Here is a 23,351-nt window from a genome sequence, read left to right as displayed (position 1 = left end):
GGTTTTTATACCCCACTTTTCTCTTCCTTTAAGGAGTCTCAAAGCAGCTTACAATCGCCTTCCCTTCCTCTCCCCACAACAGACACTTTGTGATGTAGGTGGGGCTGGGAGAGTTCAGAGAGAACTGTGACTGGTCCCAGGTTACCCAGCAGGCTTCATGTGTAGGAGTGAGGGGGGGGGAATCCAGTTTCCCAGATTAGCGTCCACCACTTATATGAAGGCATGGGGAATCAAACCCGGCTCTCCGGATTAGAGTCCGCTGCTCTTAACCACCGCGCCACACTGGCTAGGATAGTGATGATAATGCAGGAGCATTAACCCTGTCTCAGCTACCCAACATAGCGGGACCACAGAGGACGGGGCCATGGCTCAGTGGTAGAGTGCTTTGCACACAGAAGGTCCCAGGTTCAATCCCCAGCACCTCCAGTTAAAAAGAACAGGTATTAGATGGTGCGAGGGAAGGTGGCACGGTATAGCCTGATCCTGTCAGATCTTGGAAGCTAAGCAGGGTCAGTACTTGGAAGGCTCTGCAGAATAAGGCAATGGCCAACCACCTCTTCTGCTCATTTGCCTTGAAAGCCCCTTGCTGGGGTTGCCATAAGTCGGCTACGACTTGACAGCCCTTTACACACACAGTAGATGGTGGGAAAGACCTCTACCTGAGGCCTAGGAGACCAGCTGACAGTCTAAGTAGACAATACTGACTTTGATGGACCAATGGTCTGATTCACTACAACTCAGTTCCGTGCATGTTAATGTGAACAAAATTTGGGGAGGGGCTGTGGCTCAGGGTAGAGCATCTGTTTAGCATGCACAAGGTCCCCTGTCCACTCCCCCAGCATCTCCAGTTTAAAGGAGTGGGTAGTAGGTGATGTGAAAGGCCTCCATGTGGGACCCTGGAAAGCAGCTACCTGACTGAGTAGACAATACTGACCTTGATGAACCAAGGGTCTGATTCAGTATAAGGAAGCCTCATGTTTACTCACAGAATGCTTCCATGATGGTTCATTTGGCAAGGGGAGGGAGGTTCAAAGGTTGGGCTAGAAATGATAAACTACAACAAATTAATTATATTTATTATAAGCTGTACACTATGAAATTGTTAAAAAACACATGGCCTGCATTACAGGCTACATATAAAATTATCTGTTACAAAATTCTTATGTACAGTTGATATAATATAATATAAATGAACAATACTGGACCATACGCATTTCTGCCTGAATAGGCCTTCTTCAGTGGTCATAAATACAGAAAGTAATTAAAAACACACCTGGAAATGCATCTTAGGAGGTATTTTTTATCTAATATCGTGTGTGTCTTGATATAAACTCTTAACCCAAATTGTGGGTCTTGCCATTTGGATAGTTGTTCACACAATCTGGTACACAATTAACAATGTTTCCGGATGTGTGTACATCAACCCGTGATACCTCATATTGGCCTTCTCTTATCGCAAACTGATTGTTCAGCTGAAAGAAGAACTAGAGCAGGGTGATCCAGTAAACATAATACAAGCTGGACTTCCAAAAGTTTTTAAAAATCCCCTCACCAAAATCTTCTGTCTCAGCTTTGCAGTTTGGCAACAGATTAATAAACAGGAAGCCTGGGCAAGTAGTCAATAGACTGTTTTCAGAAAAGAGGGAAGTCAGAGATGGGGTCCCCCCTACAAGGATTTGCATTAGGATCAGTGCTCTTTCATTTATTCCTAAGGGAGTAGATGAACATTGATGTAACCAGGTTTACGAAACCCAATGGTTAAAATCCAAAAGGATCTTTCAGACCTGAACAATAAAATAATACAAAATACACAACTGATTTTTCATTGCCTTTGTGATTATTACCTGTTGCAGCACAGGTACGGAGACTGTTTTTACAGTCATAGTTAGCATCCCTGGCATTTATTGAATGCTGTGCACCATCCTGGGATTCTACTGCGGCATCCGTACCAAAGGTTGCATGCACCCTATGGTGTTGCTGCTCTACCCAGTGATTCCTTTTCCACAAAGGAAGATATAGACCTCACTGTTACTCTACAAATGCAACTGGTGCAAAAATAATGTTTAGAAATGCACTTATCAAGGAAGAAAGGTTTGTTGAAGGAAATAAAAGTTATTGATCTATTTACATCATCTACCCCCACTTTTCTCTCCAATGCAGATCTGAAGGGGCTTACATTGTTCTCCTCTTCTCCATTTTATCCTCACAACAACCCTGTGAGGTAGATTAGGCTGAGAGTATATGACTGGCCCAAGGTCACCCAGCAAGTTTCCACAGTAGAGTGGAGATTCTAACCTGGTTCCCGGATCCATGCCTGACACTCTAACTAATCTTATCCCAAGTTTGGATTCTGGATAAAAACTCCAAAGCACACATTTCCCTACACCTTTGAGGAACTAATCTTATCTCAAATTTGGATTCTGGATAAAAACTCCAAAGCACACATTTCCCTACACCTTGAGGAACTGACATTTGACTTAACTTGACGCTGCTTAAAATCTGATGGTTAATCAACTAGAGATTAATAAACTTGATATCTAGTGTCCTGTTTGTCCAATGCACAATCTCACTGCCCCAGGCACCAAAATGTATCCTGTCCTTCTCTTCTCTTCTCTCCCCCTCCTCTGTATAGTACTTGGTAGGTTCCATTTCTCTAAGCATCACAATTGCACATTCCAAGAGGAGGTATGTACTCCACCAGCCAGCAGGGGACCACCTATCAGAAATACCAGCCTTGGGACTCATTACATCATGGCTCCATTTGTCAGATGTGCTTCTCTGATGAACTTTGCCGGGACAAGAACCTATTGGGAGCCGACCAGAAATGGCAGGCCATCATGTCTGGGACAGAGAGCTCAGTATGTGATGCTAAGGGTTCTTTGGTACCAAGAATTTGTGCAGGAAAGCTAATGTGGGCCAGCACAACCTTAGCCAAATAATAGGCATAAGAATGTAAGAACATAAGAAGAGCCATGCTGGATCAGGCCAAAGGCCCGTCAAGTCCAGCATTTTGTTTGCACAATGGCCAACCTCTAGGAAGCCCACCAGCAGGATGACTGCAACAGCATCCTCCCGCCCGTGTTCCCCAGCAACTGATACAAAGAGGCCTCCTGCCTCCGGTATTGGAGGGAGGAGATATCCATCATGGCTAGTTGCCATTGGTAACCCCGTCCTCCATGAATTTGTCCACTCCCATTTGAGAGCCTTCCAAATTGGTGGCCATTGCCACATCCTGTGGTAGTGAGTTCCACAATTTAGCTATGTGCTGTGTGAAGCAGTTCTTCCTTGTGTCTGTCCTGAATCTCCAGTCCTACACCTTCAGTGGATGAGTCCGGGTTCTAGTATTATGGAGAGGGAGAAAAGCTTCTCTGCATGGTTGGTTTTTTGGAGAACACCTACTTGGAATGAGTCCAGAGAAAGGACAGGATGAGTTTGTGACTCAAAACAGTTTGAGCTGAGTATGTTGTAATGAGGGATAAACTGATTTTGGGGAGGGGACAGATTGTGTGGAAAACTTGACATCCTACAAATCATGTCCCTGATCGTCATTGAGGAGGGGACTTGAGAGTGGTGAAAATGTTTGCATGTGTCCCTATTCGGGCAGTCGCATTCCCCAGGAACCAGCCCCTCCAGAAGAAGATCAGCTTACACTGAGCTTCCTCTGGGCAGCTGCTGTGCTTTGAAACAATCCTGTTTACAGCCCCAATCACCTGTTGAACCAACACTATATTTTATCTGAAATTTGTCATCTTTTTTCCTGTTTGTTTATTATTTACTTCATTTATACCTTGCCTTTCTCCCCAGTGGGGGCCCAAAGCATATCTCATATTTCCCCCTCCCTCCGTTTTATCCTCACAACAACCCTGCGAGGTAGGTTAGGCTGAAAGTGTGCAACCGGCCCAAGGTTACCCAACAAGCCTCCGTGACGGAGTGGGGATTCGCACTGGAGTCTCCCAGATCCTAGCCTGACACTCTAACCACTCCTCCGCTGGCTCTCTTTCAGGCAAAACAAGACTGCAGCTGTCATGCAGCTTTGTCTAGTTTCCTCACTCCCTAGCAAGGTTACACAGGCCCAAGGGTCGCTGTCCAGCGATTCAGCAACACAGCAGGAAGCAGAGAGATCGCAAAGAGGTCCTCAAGGGTTGGGACCTCAGGAAACCCACCCTGCAGGGAGCTGTCCAGGTGGTTGCGCAAGCTGGTTTTGCAGAAATTCGGTCCCGTGTCAAAGGTTTCACAGGGGACTGACAGCTCCACCCTTCCTGTCACCACTTCAGAAGGCCTGATCCTCTCTAAGACCTAGAATGTGCTGCTCTCTGCCGAAACAGAACTGGCTTGTGGGGCGTGTGGAGCTGGTGGGTGTGGGCTCTTCTGTGCGGTCCAGGCTTCTGTGTGCATGCAGGAATGCAATTTAAGGATTGAGGTTGCTGCCCCAAAGATTTGGGAACGGGCCACAAAAATGTAATGTACAAAGGCCTGTAAGAGCATTCAGACAATGGGAAACCTTTGGCAACCAAGGAACTTCCGTTTTGGCACTGGTGATTGGTAGTTTGATCCCTGATGATAATATGGCACTTTGATCTGTTTTCTCCTTGTCAGGTTTGTCCCCACTATGAAACAGCTTTCCTTCTTGGTTATCCTGGTTGCAAATGGTGAGTCTCGGAAAATACCATGCTCTGCCCTCCAACATGACCTTCTGAAATGGTGACAAAGGCATCTTAGAATCATAGAGTTGGAAGGTACCACCAGGGTCATCTAGTCCAACCCCCTGCACAATGTAGGAAATTTACAACTACCCCCCCACACCCCCTGTGACCCCTACTCCATGCCCAGAAGATGGCCAAGATGCCCTACCTCTCATGATCTGCCTAAGGTTTTGGAGTCTAACTGGGCTAGTGAGGAGTAACTGGCCCCCTCAGTTCATCTTGGCTTATATCTTTGTAAATTCACAGTGGATTTTATCTTTGTAAATGGCTTTGGTTCTCCGCTCTTCATGGCTGGTTCTGTAGATTCATGTGTATTGTGTGCACATGGGGTAGGGTTTTGATAAGCACATTATACATTACAGTGTATGCCATTTATACATACTGTTCAGTATAATGTATAATGCAGTTTATTGATGCACAGTAGCCGTGACCTTTGGAATTTTCAGATTCTTGGTTCCATCTTCAGGTTCTGCCTCCATCTTTTCTTAATAAGTTTTCTACCACCTAAAAATGACTGCTATGGAAGATAGGACTGATCATAAAATGGCTTTCTTCAGTAGGCAAATCACAAAATGTTGGGAAGTTTTATTCAAGTTCCTTCCTATGCTGGAGTTAGCCATTTATAAATGGTGATCCCTGCAGACCCTAAGTTGGTCATATAAAACACCTCTTGCTCCACTGAAGAAGAGGAAAGCCCATTGGTGCCACATGGGAAATCACAGGTGTAGGCTTTAGAAGAAGAAAAAGAAGAGTTGGTTTTTATACCCTGCTTTTTCTCTAACGAAAGGAGTCTCAAAGCGGCTTACAATCACCTTCCCTTCCCCTCCTCACAACAGGCACCTTGTGAGGTAGGTGAGGCTGAGAGAGTTTGGAGAGAACTGTGACTAGCCCAAGGTCACCCAGCAGGCTTCATGTGGAAGAGTGGGGAATCAAACCCGGTTCTCCAGATTAGAGTCTTAACCACTACACCATGCTGGCTCTCTTTAGCTTTGGCTTTCTTGTGTTTGAGCTTTTATTGAGAACCGAATGTCCCAATTAGTAACCTCTCCCATCTCAATTTTCCTCTTTTTTTCTTTTTGCAGCTTTGGCCACTATCAATAGCAGCCCACTCAACTTCAGAGGGATGATTCAAAAGATTACAGGGAGAAACACCCTCATCTATTTCAATGGATATGGGTGCTACTGTGGAAAGGATGGGAAGGGGAAGCCAAAGGATGGGATAGACATGTAAGTTTGGGTTACTTAAGACTGGCAGCAGAGTCTGGGAGTCAAAAGGTGACATGCAGAGGCTTATGCTGTCAATTGGGATGTCTTCCTATCATTTCCCTGTGCTTTTGTCCTTCCAAGGTGCTGCTTCCACCACGAATGCTGTTATGAGAGGTTACAAATGCATAAGTGTCACCCACTGATCGATCACTACACCTTTCTGATTGTCAATGATGATGTCCTCTGTGGTGAGTACCAGCCACAGTGCTACTGACCATCACATGGACACATTAGGGACACTTTCACAATGATGGAGATGGCAGGCACAATGATGTAGAGGTGGGGGAAACAAGCGTGACACTGGTCACCAGCGATGTCATTGACACTGTTTAGCTTGGAAAGAAGGTGGTTAAGGGGAGACAGGATGTGTGTGTATGTGTCTCTGTGTGTTGTGCCATCAAGTCACTTCTGACTCATAGCGACCCTATGAATCAATGTCCTCCAAAATATCCTATCTTTAACAGCCTTGCTCAGATCTTGCAAAATGAGGACTGTGGCTTCCTTTATTGAGTTAATCCATCTCTTCTTGGGTCTTCCTCTTTTCCTGCTGCCCTCAACTTTTCCTAGCATGTCTTTTCTAGTGACTTGATTTCTCATAATGTGACCAAAATACGATAGCCTCAGTTTAGTCATTTTAGCTGACTAAATCAGTTCAGGCCTGATTTGATCTATAACCCACTGATTTGTTTTGGGTTTTTTTGGCCGTCCATGGTATCCGTAATGGTAACACTCTCCTCCAACACCACATTTCAAAGGAATCTGTGTGTGTAAAGTGCCATCAAGTCGCAGCCGACTTATGGCGACCCCTTTTGGGGTTTTCATGGCAAGAGACTAGCAGAGGTGGTTTGCCAGTGCCTTCCTCTGCACAGCAACCCTGGTCTTCCTTGGTGGTCTCCCATCCAAATACTAACCAGGGCTGACCCTGCTTAGCTTCTGAGATCTGACGAGATCAGGCTAGCCTCGGCCATCCAGGTCAGGGCTCAAAGGAATCTACTTTCTTCCTATCAGCTTTCTTCCAGCTTTCACACCCATACATAGTAATAGGGAATACGATGGTATTAATGAACTTAATCTGGGAGACATGATAGAGGTCTATAAAAGAATGCATGATATGGAGAGAGTACTAGAATGTGGGGTCATCTGCTGAAGCTGCAGGGTGAGAGATTGGCAGCGACAGCACAGGTCTTGTACTCACTTGTGTGTTGGTGTGCCAGCTCCAAGTTAGAAAATGCCTGGAGATTTTGGGGTGAAGCCTGGGGAAGTTGGGGATGGGAAGGGAGCTCAGCACGGTAGGATGCCATAGAGTCCACCCTCCACTCCACAGCAGCCATTTCCCCCCACAGGAACTGATCTCTGTAGTCTGGAGATCAGTTCTAATTCCAGGAGATCTCCAGGCCCCACCTGGAGTTTGGCAACCCTATGTACTGTATTCATTTCCACTGTGGTAAGGGGCGTTATCGTTTCTGCAGAGAACGGGGAGAAAACCGGGTGCCCCACACGGGTGTGCGAATGCGACCGGGAAGTGAGCCTCTGCTTCAGGAGGGAAGCCAAGACCTACAACAAGTCCTTCCATCATTATCCCGCCGTCTTGTGCAAGGAGGTCACCCACAAATGTCCACCCAGTGAAGAAGTGGTGCAGAAAGAAAACCTAACCACAGGACCGCAGAGCAACCAGACCCTTACGTAGACTTTGGAGCGCCCAGGAAGCAGAATGGAACCAGGAGAAAGGGGACATTCAACAGCTGACATAATATTTTCCATGAATTGAACAATGGTGACACCCACTCTACCCCCAATTTCAAATGTCATAAGTGCAGCATTCACTTTGGAAGATGGCTTGAAACAGATACTTTTTGGAACAGTATCAAGTCTTCTTAATTCACAGTGGGTAGCCGTGTTAGTCTGTCTGCAGTAGTAGAAAAGGGCAAAAGTCCAGTAGCACCTTAAAGAATAACAAAAATATTTTCTGGCAGGGTGTGAGCTTTCGTGAGCCACAGCTCACTTCTTCAGATACAGCTAGAATGTGAATCCATCTGTCTTTAAGTAGAGGAGAGTGAATTCAGACAAGCATTAGCATGTAAATGTTAACAGTGTGTAAATGTGAATAGCAGGCGTGATGGGATTAGGTGTGGTATGCAGAAGAGTCTGTGATGTCCAGGGGAGAGATGGGTGTGGAGAAATCAGCATTGGTAATGAGCTATGAATGCAAGGTCTTTATTCAGCCCAGGTAAATGCATTGACTTTAGTTTGAATATCAACTGTAATTCAGCAGTTTCTCTTTCCAGTCTCCCTTTGAAATTCCTTTGTAAGAGAACTGCTACTCTTAAATGTGCAACAGAATGTCCTGGAAGGTTGAAATGTTCTCCCACTGGTTTTTGAATATTGTGGTTTTGAAATGCCTGCATTATTGTATTAATTTCCAATGACAATAACACAGTAGGAGGTTGATAGTTTAAAGCAGTTGTTTATTGGATCCAATATACATACCGGATGAAAACTGCCCCAAAGGCGCAGGACAAAGGGTTGTGAGAACATCTGAACAAAGGGTTGCAAGAACCATTATAACCTCTGGTCAGGGGTGTTACAATATACACAGATTCACTGTACATTGGGTGTTTACTCCAATATCTCATTAGAATAGCCTATAGATATTGGCCGAGGCTGTCTCTAAGCAAGCACTTGGTCTTGTGATCCACATTCCTAACAGTGAAGGTAAGACACTGTTTTTCTCCACTGGGGAAAGCCCGTACCAGGCAAGTATGTAATTTGTTGGCTTCTTATAGTTATGGATGCCAACGTTCCCAAAGCTTTCATGTGTGTGCCTGATGCTATGCCCTGAGCATAGCACCTCATAGAGCTATGAGGGTGCATACATGTGAAAGAATATATATGTTTTCCCTTAAATGAAGTTTATAGGCACTTCAGTTTCTGATGTCAGACTTAAGTCTTCTTAATGAATTTCAAAACGACACAATTAAGCCACTTCTTGCCAAATTAATTCATTTATGTTTTGGATCTGGGGGGGGGGCGCTTTTGTTTTTGAAGTCAGATTTTTGTCCATTTATTCTTCTGCACAGAATCTGCCTTGTAGTAGCCGGGGACTGGTCCTGATGAGCACAGACCTGACTAAAGACTAGAGCACTTCCGGCTTTGAAACCGACTTCCGGCTTTGAAACCAACGTGCGGCTTCGCCATAGAGTTACCCAAGCCTAGAGCGGCACGGCTCCTCCGGAAGCCGGGCGTCTCATTCCGCGCCGCCGCCTAGGCACGCTAGCGGACGCCTCCTTCGACGTCATCAGGCGTCGCCGGCCGCCAGCGAAGTTTTCGGGCCCTCTTTGCCGAGCGTCCCGGAAGATTTGGGCCTGCGGACGGGTAGAGGCGGGGGAGGGGGGAAGAGAGCCAACTTCGAGAGACCCTTTTCTAGGGAGGGGCGGGGGTTGAGAGGCCGCCGGAGGAGCCTTCGGGAGCAGCGAGAGGGGATGGCCAGAGAGGCCTGGGTTGCCACGGCAACGGGGAAGCGAGCGGTGGGGGTTTCGCGGGGAGGAGGGGTCGTTGCCATGGGACACGGGAGAGGGAAGCAGAGGGAGATGCTGTGGGGTCGCTGGAGAGTTATAGTTGTGGGGCTGGACCTCTTTTATTGGTAGGGTTGCCAACCTCCAGGTAGGGTTGCCAGGTCCCTCTTCGCCACAGGTGGGAGGTTTTTGGGGCGGAGCCTGAGGAGGGCAGGGGTTGGGGAGGGGCTTCAATGCCATAGAGTCCAATGGCCAAAGCGGCCATTTTCTCCAGGTGAACTGATACCTATCGGCTGGAGATCAGCTGGAATAGCAGGAGATCTCCAGCTACTACCTGGAGGTTGGCAACCCTGCCTCCAGGTAATGGCTGGAGATCTGCTATTCCAACTGATCTCCAGCCGGCAGCGATCTGCTCACCTGGAGAAAATGGCCGCTTTGGCCATTGGACTCTATGGCATTGAAGCCCCTCCCCGACCCCTGCCCTCCTCAGGCTCCGCCCCAAAAACCTCCCACCTGTGGCGAAGAGGGACCTGGCAACCCTATTTTGGGGCGGGGGGGTCATATGCTGAGTTCTCTGCTGGGGCCAGGTGTTGCTGGAAGGTACCATTAAGGCTTTCGTTAGAAAGATGGAGGTTGTAGGCATCGTTTTGGTCCCTAGAATAAATCCCGAACTGACAACTGTAATACCGCAGTATCACAAAACAATAATCACAAGTTTTTGAGTGCCATATAACTCTTCATTAGGCTGGTTGGTTGGTGCTGAGGAAAGATCTTATTGGCTTCTGGCATTTTATACTCTAAAGGAGGGAAGGCAGCATGGTATAGCATGATCTCGGAAGCTAAGCAGGGTCAGCTCTGGTTAGTATTTGGATGGGAGACCACCAAGGAATACCAGGGTTGCTATGCAGACGAAGGCAATGGGGAACCACCTCTATTCGTCTCTTGCCTTGAAAACCCCATAAGGGGTTGCCATAAGTCGGCTGTGGCTTGACCACACTTTACACACACACACACACTTATACTCTAAACAAAAATAAATCTGTATGCAAAAACAACAGAGTATCTTTTCTTGGGAGATGGTGATGCAGTGCACAGACTTTACAATTCAGGAGGACTCTTCTTCTGTACAGGCGTTAAGCAAAACAGGGAGAGGTTCCTAAGCACCCGAAGCCATTCTTCCTCCTTTTCCTCTTCAGGCGGACATATTGGGGCTAGAACACAAAATGGATGCAGGTGGACGCCCTTCGACTGGTCAAGTCATTCTCCTGGCTACCAGCTCAGCTGTCACAGCAATTTTGTATGCCATTTACAGACAAAAGTCAAAAGTTGTTCACAGCCTGAAGGTTAGTTGCTTCTTACAGCTGGGTTACTTGTTACAGCTTCTCACAGCGGGGGTGGGGGGCAAACATGATTGTTGAGCTTTAAAAGGTCACCCGTGTATAATTCCCAAGAAGGTTGAGTCTGGCTTGGAATGGTGGTTCACCTTGGTCTTTTATGCCTGGCTGTTTCACTCTCAGTCACCCCTCCAGCGACTTCAGGTCTTTAGTTGGATTATGCATGCCATTTCCGACTGTCAGAGGTCGCTTCGCTCTCCTCCTGCGTTTACCCACGTTCTACTCGCGTTTTCAAATTTGAGATAGAGCAGGTCCCTCAGAAGGAGGGGAAACACAGAACTGGGGGCAGAACTAGAAAGGCTAACGAGACGGGGATGTGGTATTACCTGCTATGTGCCTTAGAATGGACCTTTGCATTTCTGTATGAAACTTGCTTGGTAGTGAGTTTGAGTCTGTGCCGGTCCAGTATTGTCTCTTCTGATTGGTGGCAGGCCACCAAGTGATAGTTTTTTTTCTCAGATCTGTTACCCTTTCATTACTGGGGGTTGAACCTTAGACTTCCTGCACACAAGCAGGCCTGCCACCTGCCACAGGCCCTGCTTCTTACCTAAAAGAAACTCTGCGGAAGTTAAACGATGTTAACACAAGCCAGCAAAGGCCTTTCTAAAAAAAGAAGAGCAGAAGCCCTATGAAGCTCTTCAGCTTGTTACGCCAAGGTGTAGCTGCCCCGGCCCCTGTGTTGGCTGGAAGGTGGCCGTGCTCATTGCTTCTTTGGTGAAATTCTGACTTAACTGAGATTCTTATTGGTGTCCCTCTTGCTTCTCTAGGGAGCCAAAAAGGTCACCCTAGACCAGGACCTGAAAAGTATTCTTATGGAAGCTCCTGGAAAGTGTGTCCCTTATGCAGTAATAGAAGGTAGAGTCTGTGGGTAGCCAAGGGGTGGTTTCTGATTTGTGTTTGGTCTGCTAGCCCTGATGCCTCTGTCAGGGTGGGTTAGGGTATAATATGCGGTGTAAAGCACACACATGACCCCTCAAAAGCCACTCAATGAAAAAATGTATTCAGAATTGATAGCCCAACTGAAAGCTGTACATCCAAACCAAACAGAAAGGCCATGCAGCAAGAATTTTGGAAGAGGCTCTAACTTGAGCGTATCTCCAAGGGTGGAATTCCACAGGCCCTCTTGAGACCCCTGCGTCAGGTGTCTTGCAGTAGATGCAGGTAGCGTAACTGACAGGACCTTATCAGCAGCACTAAGAAATCTTTACTGCACATATCAGAAGGAGCAGTTTCAGATCCACGAAAGGCCAAAGCCACAGGATTTATAGAAGGGAAACTTGCAACATTTTAGGACTTTGTGGGAAATCACTCCACAGGGCTAGAGAGCCTCACTGGCGTTTCGTTAGGGAGAGGATTCGGGAGTTGCGGTTTCTCTTGGATCGCTGGAACAATTGTGGCTTATGTATATGAGCGTGGGTGTAAGTTGGTGGTCTGTCGGAAAGCCCGCTGCTGCATTCTGACTCAGAACTAACATCCGCACAAGGCTGGTTGCTTGGAGATGCCTTTGAGGTCTGAAGTAGGGTTTGCAGAGTGTGGGAATAAGCCTGGAAAGAGTAGCATAACAAGCACCTCCTTCAGTTTTCCATTTTCTTTGTGAAATGCTGTGGGTAGTTATGTGCTTGCTCCTTAACTTGCCCCAGCCCCATAAGGCAGTTTTTCTATAGAACTTGTAGCTTTAAGGTCAAGGTCCTTGATTCTGATGCTGGGGAACACTGTCCCGGCTCTAAATCACTGGGCCCTTGATCTTCTTCAGCAGAATCCCATTTTCTGTTACTCCTAATCTTTCAACTTGCTGGTAATTTGGAAGGTTTGAAGATTGTTCTGTTTGCAGCGCTCACTGCTGGGTAACATGGTAGGGATTTTCCCACCACATGTACATTTCAGCTGGTTTCGGGTGTCTTCCCCCCTCCCCTCTTGACTGAATAGGTGTCGTGCGCTCCGTTAAGGAAACCCTCAACAGCCAGTTTGTGGAGAACTGCAAGGGAGTGGTTCAGCGGCTGACGTTGCAGGAGCATAAGATGGTGTGGAACCGGACCACCCACCTCTGGTAGGTATTCACGTGCTCTTAGGCTTGCAAACAGGCCAAGAGGGAAGGTGTCTTCTGCTGGTTTCAGGGGCTTGAGTGATGGAGCGGGTGAGGCGGTGATCAGGAAAAGCAAGGGAGACTCTGGAGCATGACTGGTACGGTTCTGTTTACCTTGTGAAGATGAGGTGGTTGCATGCCGCATTTGCAGAAGTCAGAGTTGCGTTCTAGTTGGTAGTCATTGGGACATTGTGTGTTAGATGCAGCCCTGCCCCCTGTAATCTGTCCTCTCACAGTCCTCTCCATCGCAGTCCATGTTGACACTTTATAACTCACTGGGACTTTTGTAGCTGTTAGAGCTGAGATGGAGGGTGTGGTGGAGATAGGAGAGATCATGGGAAATCTGTAGACAAGTTTGGGGGGAAGGTCAAGGAAGGGACACATCCTTACACACCGGAGCCAGCGTGCTGTAGTGGTTAAGAGTGGTAGACTCTAATCTGGAGAACTGGGTTCGATTCCCCACTCCTCTACATGAGTGGCGGACTCTAATCTGGTGAATCAGTTTTGTTTCCCCACTCCTCCATATGAAGCCTGGGTGACCTTGAGCCGGTCACAGTTCTTTCCGAACTCTCTCATCCCCACTTACCTCACAAGGTGTCTTTTGTGGGAAGGGGAAGGGAAGGCGATTGTAAGCCGCTTTGAGACTCCTTAAAGGTAGAGAAAAATCGGGGTAAAAACCAATTCTTCTACACCCACATTCAAGCTTGTGAACGACATGGTTGTTTGCCGATTCAAGTGTTATTTGCAAGTTGCCTCTCCACTTCTGTTTGCTTGTTCCATGTCTTTCATGGGTTAGGAAAGGTCAGGGCACAAACTGAATAAAAATAAAATGCAGCATAGGAAGCCAATATTATGCACAACTCTGAGGCTGTGTTGATGCGGCAGGCTGTACGACTTCCAGGGAAGCCTTTGCGCCCTTTCTGCCCCACCTTGACTTCTTTCTTGGCTGCTTGCTCCCCAGGAATGATTACGAAAAGATCATTCACCAGCGGACAAACATGGTGGCCTTTGACTTGGTGCCCCAGGAAGGCGGAACCGACGTTGCCGTGAGGGTGTCGAAGCCCCTGGACGCCACCGAACTCAGCTTGGAGACGGTTTACGAGAAATTCCACCCCTCCGTGCAGTCCTTCACAGATGTGATCGGCCATTACATCAGCGGGGAGCGCCCCAAAGGCATCCAGGAGACCGAAGAGATGCTGAAGGTGGGGGCCATGCTCACTGGCGTGGGGGAGTTGGTCTTGGACAATCACGCCCTCAAGCTGCAGCCCCCCAAGCAGGGGATGCGGTACTACTTGAGCAGTCAGGATTTCGACTCCTTGCTCCAGAAGCAAGAATCCAGCGTCCGGCTCTGGAAAAACCTGGCAGTGGTTTTCGGCTTTGCCACCTGCGCCCTGTTCCTCTTCTTCCTGCACAGGCTGTACCGCCGCCACCGGGAGAAGCAGCGCCTGCGGCAGATGAGCGAGATGAGCGCGGCAGGGGGTGACGCAGCGAGCAACCCTTGCGTCGTCTGCCTGAGCAACACCCGGTCTTGTGTCTTCCTGGAGTGCGGGCACGTGTGCTCATGCGACAAGTGCTACCAAGCGCTCCCCAGGCCCCCCAAGTGCCCCATTTGTAGACAAGAAATCACACGAGTTGTGCCACTGTATAACAGCTGAACGCTGCCATCTAAAACATCTTCGGAAGCAACCCTTCTTACATGGAGCATTCTTTGAATATAGAGGTGATGCCCTACAGAGGATGCCGGAGTTGTCCGGCTTTAACGGCTCGCATTCTCTTCCCGCAACCACAGGCTGAATCGAGGCATATTCGCCGAGAATTGAGAACAGGCTTCTAAAATGTTGGCTGCTTCTGATTTTTTGGGACCGCTTGCTTTAACTTTGGTGGGCACGATGCCGAAATAGAGGTTCTTTTCCATTGAGAATTCACACATACACAATTGCGTGTTACTAACCCTTCCTTTTCCCGTACAAGAATTAACAGGACTGTGTTTCCGGTCCTTACGATCCTTTTTGAACTGTGCGTCATCAGTGCTGTATGTGTGTTTTGCACAGAACAAATTTTAAAAACTTCCAGTTCTGCATGAAGACACTTCAGATTCTGTGCACAAAATAAATTAGGTGAAATTCAGCTGATGTCTGTTTTGCTTTGTGTATCCCTGGGTTCAAGTACATACACATGTTTTGGCAAGGAGGGATAGAGGGCAAGGGATGAATCGATAGGGCAGAGCGGGTAACGGCGGTTAAGGGGAGACATAATAGAGGTCTATAAAATAAAAGGAGGCTGGCTCTTCTGCTATACCATCGCTGCTCTCAACCTTAAGTGTGGTGGAACATCTCTGTTTTACAGGCCCTGCGGGATTGAGCTAAATCCCACAGGGCCCGGGTCTCATTGGACAGAGAGTTCCTCCAGGCTGGGGGCAGGGCAGGAAAAGGAAGCTGCCAGGGAACCTTTCCAATCATCACTGTCATCTCCCCCTCTCTCAATATGAGCACTCTAAACCGGACAGCCAGGCATCATGGAAACGAATAACGTTGGATTGCCTTTTGTTTTCCTTTTAAAACCAGACTACTAGTTGCCAGAATAACCGATATTAACAAATGCTGTCAGTTTCCCTTTTTGTTTTCTTTACAAGGACAGCAATAACAGGACTTCGTTTTATTTTTTACTAATTAATAAGCAAATGCACATTTCCATCAAGAACCTGTCTACAGAGGACATTGCCTGCTGTATGTCAGTGCTCCAGCCTTGCCTTCTTCCAATGACCATTTGCGGGGGCAGAATTTCAAAGGCATTTCTTTGCCCTGGGTGTGATCAAACCATTTAAAGTCAAAGCAGAAATCATTTATTTTTTGTGGGATTTATCCTGCCATTCCTCTGTTTTATCTTCACAACAATCTTGTGAGGTAAATGGGGCTGAGCACAAAATCACCCAGTAAGTGTCATGGCAGACAGGGATTTGAAGCTGGGCCTTCACTGTTTGAATCCAGCATGCTAACCAGCGTGGTGTAGTGGTTAAGAGCAGTGGACTCTAATCTGGAGAACTGGGCTTGATTCCCCGCTCCTCCACATGAAGCCTGCTGGGCGACGTTGGGCCAGTCACAGTTCTCTTGAAACTCTCAGCCCCACCTACTTCACAAGGTGTCTGTTGTGGGGAGGGGGAGGGAAGGCAATAGTAAGCTGCTTTGAGACTCTTTAAAGGTAGAGAAAATTCACTGGCTTTCTGTGAACCAGGCTTGATTCCCCACTCTGGCACATGAGTGGCAGACTCTAATCTTGAGAACCGGGTTTGATTCCCCACTCCTCCACATAAGCAGCGGACTCTGATCTGGTGAACTCCTACACCTGCTGGGTGACATTGGACTAGTCATAGTTCTCTCAGAACTCTCTCAGCCCCGCCTACCTCACAAGGTGTCTGTTGTGGGGAGGGGAAGGGAAGGTGATTGTAAGCCAGATTCCTTAAAGACAGGGAAAAGCAGAGTAGAAAAACCAGTTCATCATTCATACAATTTATCCCCGCAACAACTCTGCGAGGTAGGTGAGTCTGAGAATGTGGGACCGGCCCAAGGCCATTCGGTGAACTTCCACGGCAGAGCGGGGGTTCCAACCTGGATCTCGCAGATCCTCGTCTGACACTCTTCATTACTTGACTCTCGTTCAAGCCAAAAGAAACGCCGTGAAATCCATTGGTGGGCTCTGTATTCTCTTTGCCCTTCCTGAAAGGAGCTCTAGATGGCACCAGATGACCGTGATACGACACCAACACGGAGGTTCCAGCTCTAACGGGGTTGGCCCCCCTGCCAACCGGTGCATCCATCCGTTCAGTCTCTCTCCTCCGCGCAGAGCTGGGGAAGGAGGGTGGTAAACAAGGACAGCTAGCAGAGAGAGCTGTCACTCAGCTATTTCTGTTTCCCCGCTGCTCCTTCACTCCCACAAGCGTGATACTATTGTACCTGTCAATGTGTTTTTAAGCTAAGAGGGTTTCTTCTGCCCTCCCTCCTGCAGCCACCTGTTTTTCAGTTGCAGAATGAAATCTGTCATCAGTGGGGAGGGAGGAAAGGCTTCAGGTCAAACGGTTCACTTGGTTGGACCATTTACATCGGCGTGAAGGGGCTTTGCCCTGACCTGGATAGCCCAAGCTAGACAGATCTCGGAAGCGAAGCAGGTTAGATTCTGGTTAGCCTTTGGATGGGAGACCACCAAGGAAGACCAGGGTACTTGTCTGTAAATGATGTCTCAGTATCACGTTATGTCATTTTCCAAGGGTTGCCAACCTCCAGTTGGTGGCTGGAGATCTCCCGCTATTACAACTAATCTCCACTCGACAGAGATCAGTTCCCTGGAGAAAATGGCCGCTTTGGCAATTGGACTCTATGGCATTAAAGTCCCTCCCCTCTCCAAACCCCTCCCTCCTCAGACTCCACCCCCAAATCTCCAGGTATTTCCCAACCCGGAGCTGGCAACCCTACACTTTCCTCAGTCTTGCCTAGAGTCGCCAACCTCCTGGTGGTGGCGGGAGATCTCCTGCTAATACAACTGATCTCAAGGCGATAGAAATGTTTGACACCCCTGGTCTAATTGAAAGTGTCCGCCCCCCCCCCAAAAAAAGAAAACCCCACTCCCATGGTGGTAAAAAACCCCAGATAATTTGCTGGTTCTTAGTGCAACTCCTAATGGGTCAGCTGGTTGTAGGAAGCAAAGAATTCTGAGCCATGGTTACAATGCACCGGGAAGTTCTGGGACTAGGGTTGCCAGGTCCCTCTTCACCACCGGCGGGAGGTTTTTGGGGCGGAGCCTGAGGAGGGCAGAATTTGGGGAGGGGAGGGACTTCAGTGCTGTAGAGTCCAACTGCCAAAGCAGCCATTTTCTCCAGGTGAACTGATCTCCATCGGCTGGATAAAAATTGGCCACTGATTATAGCCCCTTTTTCCTGGTGTAGTGGTTAAGAGCAGTGATTTGGAGCAGTGGATTCTGATCTGGAGAACAGGGTTTGATTCCCTGCTCCTCCACATGAGCGGCGGAGGCTAATCTGGTGAATTGGATTTGTTTCCCCACTCCTACTCACGAAGCCAGCTGGGTGACTTTGGGCTAGTCACAGTTCTATTAAGAGCTCTCTCAACCCCACCAATCTCACAGGGTGTCTGTTGTGGGAGGGGGAAGGTGATTGTAAACCAGTTTGATTCTTCCTTAAGTGGTGGAGAAAGTCAGCATAAAAAAACCAACTCTTCTTCTAAACTCTTTAAGGGCATTTAATGCTCAGCTCTTTCTGGTAGTGAATTTGTCAAGGAAAGGTCAGATCTAGCTTTGTAAGTCGGTGCCTTCCATTTAAATCTGGTATAGCCAAGCCTTTGCTCTGTGGCTCAGTGGTAGAGCATCTGTTTGGCATGCAGAAGGTCCCACCTGTTCATCCCCCAGCATCTCCAGTTAAAAGGGACTAGGCAAGTAGGTGATGCAAAAGACCTTAGCCTGAGACTCTGGAGAGCAGCTGCTGGTCTCAGCAGACAACACTGACTTTGATGGACCACAGGTTTGATTCAGTAGAAGACAGCTTCATGTGTTGTGTTCTTTATTCTTTGGGCTGGGAGTTGGAGTTTTTTTTTTTTTTTAACAACCAACACCATATATTGCTTTCTCTGTTTAACCAGACATTTTATGAAACTGCTAGGTGAAGCCAGGCTGATCCATCTGTTAGCTCAGGAGTCAAGCTGGGGGAAAATTTTGTTTATTCTTTTCAGACAAGGTTTGGGAGCGAGACCTCGTATGCTAGCATACCAGTTTGGTTATTGGGGGGCGGGCGGCAATAACACGGATACTTTGAGACGTGATCTAACAGCCAATTAAATAATAAAAAAACAACTCCCCTCACACCACTCGCCCACCCACGGGCTGCATTTAAGCAGGGCTAACAAATACTTTATAGCATTAACACCTTCAAAAAAACACTGGCCCACATGATGGTCGCATGATTCCTTGTCATGGCAAATGCTGAAAGGATTCATTCCCAGAGGTGGCCTGAGGCAATTGAGTGCCTAAGGGAGGAGGAAGAAGAAGATGAGGAGCTGGTGGAGGAGGAGGTTTTTATATCCCGATTTTCTCCACCAAAAGGAGTCTCAAACTCGCTTACAATCACCTTCCCTTCCCCTCCCCACAACAGACACCTTGTGAGGTAGGTGAGGCTGAGAGAATTCAGAGAGAACTGTGACTGGCTCAAGGTCACCCAGCTGGCTTCATGCGTAGGAGTGGGGAAACCAACCTGGTTCACCAGATTAGAGTCTGCTGCTCATGAGGAGGAGTGGGGAATCGAACCCGGGTCCACTGCTCCTCACCACTACTCCACGCTGGCTCTCAAAGTCCAAAGACTCCCTTATTAATGTAAATCGGTCCCTAGCCAAGGGAAAGGTATCCAATGGAAACCAGTTCAATGAGGGAAGATTCTGAATTTCTCTTCACTGCTGTTTCATCATTTCCCACACATTTTCTGGATGCTGGCTTAAACACAAATCCAGAAAATGCGGGCAAAATGCACAGAAATGTATGGGGTTAGGAAATGCAAGCATAATTAAAGCAAAGCCCTGAAGTAGTTGCTGGGGTGACCGCAAGGAAACAGCCATGCATAAATGGTAGGGTTGCCAGGTCCCTCTTTGCCACCGGCGGGAGGTTTTTGGGGCGGAGCCTGAAGAGGGTGGGGTTTGGGGAGGGGTGGGACTTCAATGCCATAGAATCCAATGGCCCAAGCAGCCATTTTCTCCAGGTGAACTGATCTCTATCGGTAGGATAGAACCTGGAGGTTGGCGACCCTAATAAGTGTCCATAGAGGGATCCATGAACATAAAACTTGCCTTTGAAAACATGGCAGTGAGGGGTACGGTTAGGTTGCACAACTCCATATATTTGTTGCATGCGCCACCTGAATGTGTCAAGTGGGCTACGAGGGCTGTTTTTAGCAGATTAATCACCTGCCTTTGTCAATTGAATAGCTTTAAGAAATGGGCAAGTCGCCAAAAAAAAACCTTTATTACTGGTGCTTTTTTTGAGGTACTGGAGGTGGCATGAGATAATTTGATAGCTGAATGCCATTTATTAATAATCAAAAGCTGCCAGTCATTGTCAGAAGGGAAGGCCGTCTTAAATGATTTAATTGTCATTCCTGATTAAAGGACCACACCACGAGAGCCTCCATCCCCACCCATTGAACAACTAAAGTTTAAATGGATTTCTCTTCCAAAGGGGTGTAATCCAGCCAAAGAAACACGTTTTTTACCCCACCGATTCACTGGGAGGTTTATGATTGGATGTCTCCAACTGAAGTCAATGATGAGTTTGCTTTAGAAGCTGATTTTTTAAAAGTTGAAATAAAAATATCACAAGTAAATAAATATTCTAATGAGGCATTTGAGTTACTTGCTTCTATGGAGACCGTGGACTTCCCAAGACTGTTGTAAATATTACCTCAAAATACAAAATCTCATGATGACAAAAATAAAATAAAATCCTCATTTGGAGTATGTTGATAAACATCCTCTATTTTTCAATGTGTCCAGTGTTTGTAAAAATTCAGGATATATTGCAGCAAGCTCCTTCTGCTTTGCTCGTGTGCTAGATCTAAATCAGAAGCCATTATAAGAACCTCTGCAGAAGATACCCAAGGGAGACGTTCACTAAAGGGGCTTCCTCAAAAACTGGGTCTGATTTCTCAGTGGTCCCTGGAGGGAGGCAGAGGCAGCGGAGGTTGTTTCTTGAGGAAATCCCTTTAAAAAGCATCTGAATTACACTTAGCCCATTGGGAAAGCTATTAAAGATCTGGTGTGGAATCTTTGTTCACATCTTCATTAACTGCTAAGGTGGAATGATGTGTCACTATGGGGGAGGCCCTATGCCTCAGGGGCTGAGCACACATTTTATATATAGAAGTCCCAGATTCAATCCAAGGCACCTCTCATTAAAGGTAGCAAGTTCTGGGAAAGACTTTTCTCTGCCTGACATTCCGGAGAATCATAGAGTTGGAAGGGACCAGCAGGGTCATCTAGTCCAACCCCCTGCACAATGCAGGAAATTCACAACTACCTCCCCCCCACACCCCCAGTGACCCCCTACTCCATGCCCAGAAGACGGCCAAGATGCTCTCCCTCTCATCATCTGCTTAAGATCATAGAATCAGCATTGCTGACAAATGGCCATCTAAACTCTTAAAAATATCCAGGGAAGGAGAGCTGACCACCTCCCGAGGAAGCCTGTTCCACCGGGGAACCGCTCTGTTAGAAAATTCTTCCTAATGTCTAGATGGAAACTCTTTTGATTTTATTTCAACCCGTTGGTTCTGGTCTGACCTTCTGGGGCAACAGAAAACAGAGTCTGGCAAATACATGGGGTGGCGTTTTCTTAGTGGTGGCTTTCCAGACTGGAATTTCTCATCTGCCTCACCCATCAACTTTCTGGTTAGAACTGGTTTTCTCTTGTGAACTCTGCTTGGGATTGTGGCTCCAACACCCAGACTGTTGAGCCTATCTTGTGGCTCAGTGGGAGAGCATCTGCTTGGCATGCAGAAGGTCCCAGGTTCAATCCCCGGCATCTCCAGTTAAAGGGACCAGTCAAGTAGGTGATGGGAAAGACCTCCGCCTGAGACCCTGGAGAGCCCCTGCCGGTCTGAGCAAACAATACTGACTTTGATGGACCAAGGGTCTGATTCAGAATAAGGCAGCTTCATGTGTTCATCCCCAAAAATGCTGGCGCTACTCCTAGCACACCTTTTCTCCACTTTTCTCCACAGCTATCCCTTGAATCCTTTTCCCTGAAAGACCGCTGCTGATGCTTCAACAAAACCCCGATCCCCAAATCTTCTCTATTCTGAAAGTCCCTGTGAGGTTTGCACAAATCAAGTAAATGTGTTCATGAGTTTTATTCAGTACACTGAGTAAAATTTAATTGCTGCCGGAGTGCAGAATTAAAATCAAAATGTTTGAGTCCCCCTTGGGTGCACTTCTGCTGTGTTTGTATTTTTATTTTTCCGGAAAGTGAGCTCCTTCACCTGTGACTGGGAAAAGATGGGCCACCAAACGTGATGAGCATTTGTTTAGATCCTGCAAACTAGTGGAGATGTGCGGGTGCTCCTGTGAATTTTACCGTTCACTTGAGGTGCCAGACTTTGCAACTGAAGTTTCATGCTGCTTGCATTATGTGTGTGTGTGTGGGGGGGAAATGGCTGTCTAAACATAAGGTGTATTAGCTTGTATATTTGATAAATCATAGAGAAATTCACAACTACCTCCCCCCACACCCCCAGTGACCCCCTACCCGATGCCCAGAAGACCCTTCAGAGATAAAACTAATCAAACCCAAAACTAAACATGTTCCAGTTGCAAACATAATTATAACTAGATATATAACTGAGAGGGACATTGATCAACCAGAGTTACACACCGGTATTGTCACAGAATGGGTTGAGCTAACAGGTCCTACAGTCCACGCCAGTGCCTGTGTGAACTGAAGATGAAACGGGATGAGATGTAGCACAATCCAACCTGTGTCATGATGTTGCTCTGCAAAATGAGATGGGATTGATAGTGCAGTACAGGACACCAGGCGGAAAGATCTGGATAGGGTTGCCAGGTCCCTCTTTGCCACCAGCGGGAGGTTTTTGGGGCAGAGCCTGAGGAGGGCGGGGTTTGGGGAGGGACTTCAATGCCATAGGCGGTTATGAATTTTCATTATTATTCATGTTAATAACAGGTTATTGAAGAGGAACTGATGACGATACAAGAACAGAAATGGCCACCTTCCTTTTCAGCCTGATTTTCGTGTCAACCTGACATGTGTTGAATATAAGGAATATTGTTCCTGTAAAAAAGACAAAAGAGAATTTATGACATTAATAAGAGATATTGTGATTGACTGTATACTTACCTGGTCAACATATCTGAATTGTAACATATAATAGAACACCATTTTTTGGTACATTGTTGATTCCATGATACCTTTGTATTCTATATTTTGATTCCCATTACATTTTGGGTTAGGTTTATATGAGTCAATATTCTGTGTGACTTTGGGTTGAACTTATCTGTACACAGAAGTGTCTGTTTGGATACCACCTGGAGGTTGGCAACCCTAGTTCTGAACCCTTTCAGTTGGCTACAGTGGTTGGCCACTGTGTGAACAGACTGCTGGACTTGATGGGCCTTGGTCTGATCCAGCCAGGCCTTTCTTATGTTCTTATAACCCTCCAGTTGCCCAAGGCTTTCTCCATCGATCTACTGTGGATTTCCCTAGCAAGTTGATCTCTGTAGACTTTTCATTATCAAGGTAGGGGGAAGGAACTGTCGAGTTGTAAAAGACGTGAGCTTGGCAGCTCAGCAGTCTTTGGTAAGGAAAGCAGGTCTTGATGAAGCAATAAATACCG

The 23,351-nt window shown here is 47.2% G+C and overlaps 2 protein-coding genes across 2 annotated transcripts; both read left to right on the top strand.

Moving 5' to 3' along the window:
* Nucleotides 1–2,687: 2,687 nt before the first annotated feature.
* Nucleotides 2,688–7,656, top strand: LOC130491766 (basic phospholipase A2-like). Its single transcript, XM_056865555.1, has 5 exons — nt 2,688–2,839; nt 4,597–4,649; nt 5,786–5,930; nt 6,051–6,157; nt 7,439–7,656. The coding sequence occupies exons 1-5, from the start codon at nt 2,688–2,690 to the stop codon at nt 7,654–7,656; spliced, it is 675 nt and encodes a 224-aa protein (XP_056721533.1).
* A 3,048-nt stretch (nt 7,657–10,704) lies between these two features.
* On the top strand, nt 10,705–14,623 carry MUL1 (mitochondrial E3 ubiquitin protein ligase 1). The gene is made up of 4 exons (XM_056865339.1): nt 10,705–10,824; nt 11,643–11,730; nt 12,802–12,922; nt 13,920–14,623. The coding sequence occupies exons 1-4, from the start codon at nt 10,705–10,707 to the stop codon at nt 14,611–14,613; spliced, it is 1,023 nt and encodes a 340-aa protein (XP_056721317.1). The 3' UTR covers nt 14,614–14,623.
* The last annotated feature ends 8,728 nt before the right edge of the window (nt 14,624–23,351 follow it).

Source organism: Euleptes europaea, chromosome 19 (genome assembly GCF_029931775.1).
Source record: "Euleptes europaea isolate rEulEur1 chromosome 19, rEulEur1.hap1, whole genome shotgun sequence".
In the NCBI taxonomy this organism is placed as follows: Eukaryota; Metazoa; Chordata; class Lepidosauria; order Squamata; family Sphaerodactylidae; genus Euleptes; species Euleptes europaea.
The sequence above is the reverse complement of the archived record's forward strand: the minus strand, read 5'-3'. Positions and strand labels throughout refer to the sequence as shown.